At 45.4% G+C, this 2,326-nt stretch overlaps 1 protein-coding gene across 1 annotated transcript in view; it reads right to left on the bottom strand.

Annotated features, from left to right (window-relative positions):
- Positions 1-673: 673 nt before the first annotated feature.
- LOC125949905 (uncharacterized) overlaps positions 674-2,326 on the bottom strand; it is a 33,100-nt gene continuing 31,447 nt past the window's right edge. Inside the window, exon 5 of the mRNA XM_049677383.1 lies at positions 674-2,326. This exon is cut by the window's right edge and continues 1,659 nt beyond it. Coding sequence (XP_049533340.1) covers positions 1,676-2,326 — 651 coding nt within the window. The 3' untranslated portion in view covers positions 674-1,675.

The raw sequence follows: 2,326 nt of genomic DNA, 5'->3' as shown, positions 1-2,326 counted from the left end.
CCTTGTGCCATCTCAACCGTGGCCTGAATTTTCTCTGCAACTACTCTCTTTACTAAATCATCATTTAAATGAACTGTGCTAATGCAAAATGCAGAAAAGACCAACATTACCAAAATGTTTCCATCAGATCATATTTCCAACAGATCATTCAACAGAACCAGCAAATCATGGAACAGAACGAACACGTTAATGGCTATGCAGGAATATTTTGGAATGACTTCAAGAAGGCTCCACATTCGGTCGTTCGTCAAGCAACCCAGAATTCATCAGCGTATTATCAACATCCAACATCACCAAATTCCAGTACGATCCGACCAACAGTTTAGTCTTCGTCCGCTGATATCCAAAATTTGAAGATCCTTGGAGGAAGGAGGAAGAAGCAAATTTCAACGATGCAGCGAAAGGATGTTTATATTCGATTGTTCAGCGTCCGGATCTCGCTATTCAGTCAGTTCAGGGATATTATTAGCCAATTCAGTGATTGAATGACATCGTCGCAATAGACATTCCGGATAAAGGCCACGGTCCATTTGATTTCATTTGCAGACAATAAATATGCATGGCTCATATTATATGATTATTGCATCGCAGCAAAACTATTGCTCTAAGTAATAAACGTTCGGATCTTATCATGAAAAAACGATTGCTAATAAATGATAATACTCTACCCAGTTTTATATATCTTTGCGAATAAATAGTGCTTCCGGCTAGACTTTATTTCCGTTTCATACATTTGTCGTTGAACAGTTGTAACGCTTACACGCGAATCTTATCGTAGAAACGGGCAGGATCTGCGCAAAAGGCATCTCGGCATAATCGTAGGCTATCGTTTTATTCGTTGCGTCTACAAATTTACACTACAATGTTTCTAATGGAGTCATAAACCATTTACCACAGTTATCGATACGTTACCGACCAGCGTAATACCTGCTTCTGGATTTGTGAAATACGCGCACCGCTATCGGAACATATCCTAAACAGGACGATTCAATGATATTGATTTATCTTTCACAATCAGAATGGACCATTTCAAACCACCGCTCTTCTACCGTCATTTGCAGTTATTAATTCAATTTGTATTCCATTTCCACTCATCCCAGGGCCACCGTTTGCCACCATTTGGCTACCAGCAGTTCAATGTTGCTCACTTTGGACGACGGAAACGACACGTTTCACGCCATGTGGGGTTTCCCCGGGGCTACGGTAGGTCAGTCAGCAAGTGAGCAAACAGCGGAGGGGCCTTGTCCTTCTGTCCGCTTGGTGCATGACACAGTGTCTGCGCGGGGATCTAATTAATTCCTATTTGCATTGAATGAACGAATGACGAATTAAAGAAGGAGGAACGACGTGACGGGAATCGTCAACACTCCTCGTCGCGGTCGAGGCCGATCAACGACAACAGTGGCAGGACGCGCTCAATTGGATTAACTAATGAATGATGGCGAAAGCGGATTTGTTAATTGCATTTCCATTCCACAGACACAGACTTCCCAATCGGAATGCGAAGGGAATCTGCTTGATTTCGACGATCGTGAAACATGAAGGACCTTTTCACCAGGAAAAGGATATGATCGTTCGATCGTACGCACTTTCATCCGTAAATGGATTGTGAATGACGGACGGACACTTGCATCCGCTCACTGGGCTAAGAGAAAGTGAATGAACCTCCTCCGGCTCAGACGAATGGTCCCGAATAGTAGACGCGCTTCTTCCTCGGTAGAATGATCGGCTTCGAGCAGAGCCCGGAATCGTCGAGAAAATGTTCGTAGTTTCCTGTTCCGGTTCCGTTGCCGTTTTCGACCGAACTCGCAGCCGTTCCAGTGGCCTTGGTTTTCGCCTTTTCCGTGGCACCAACAGCTTTCGGTGTTTCGTTCAACTGCATTAGCTCCTTGAAGGACAAACTGTTGTAGGGGATTTTGCCACTCTTTGGAGGCGTTATCGGTGGGGTATGTACCGAGGACTTTTGAATTATGTCCGGTGGAGGCACCATCGGTGCCACACTCTTGTACTCCTCGTCCAGGTTGTACTCAACGTTTTCGAGTTCATCTTCCTGCTCTTCCTCGACACCACTACCATTGCTCTGGTTCTCTGGATTACTCGGTCCGGCCGCATTTCCGTTCAGCAGCAGATCGTCCGTTTTTGCACACCCAACAGCGTTTTGTAACTTCCGGCACTCCATCGCAGTATCCCGGTCGGTTCCGGTCGTCTCCTGGTCAGGGTTGGAAACGTTGTCTGCTTCCACGATAACATCCGGTTGGGACGATTTCCCGTACTCAGCGTCCAAATTATACCAATCAAATTCCGCTTGAATGGGTAATTTGCTATC

Source organism: Anopheles darlingi, chromosome 2 (genome assembly GCF_943734745.1).
Source record: "Anopheles darlingi chromosome 2, idAnoDarlMG_H_01, whole genome shotgun sequence".
NCBI classification, from domain to species: domain Eukaryota; kingdom Metazoa; phylum Arthropoda; class Insecta; order Diptera; family Culicidae; genus Anopheles; species Anopheles darlingi.
This window is presented reverse-complemented; position numbering and strand designations above follow the sequence as displayed.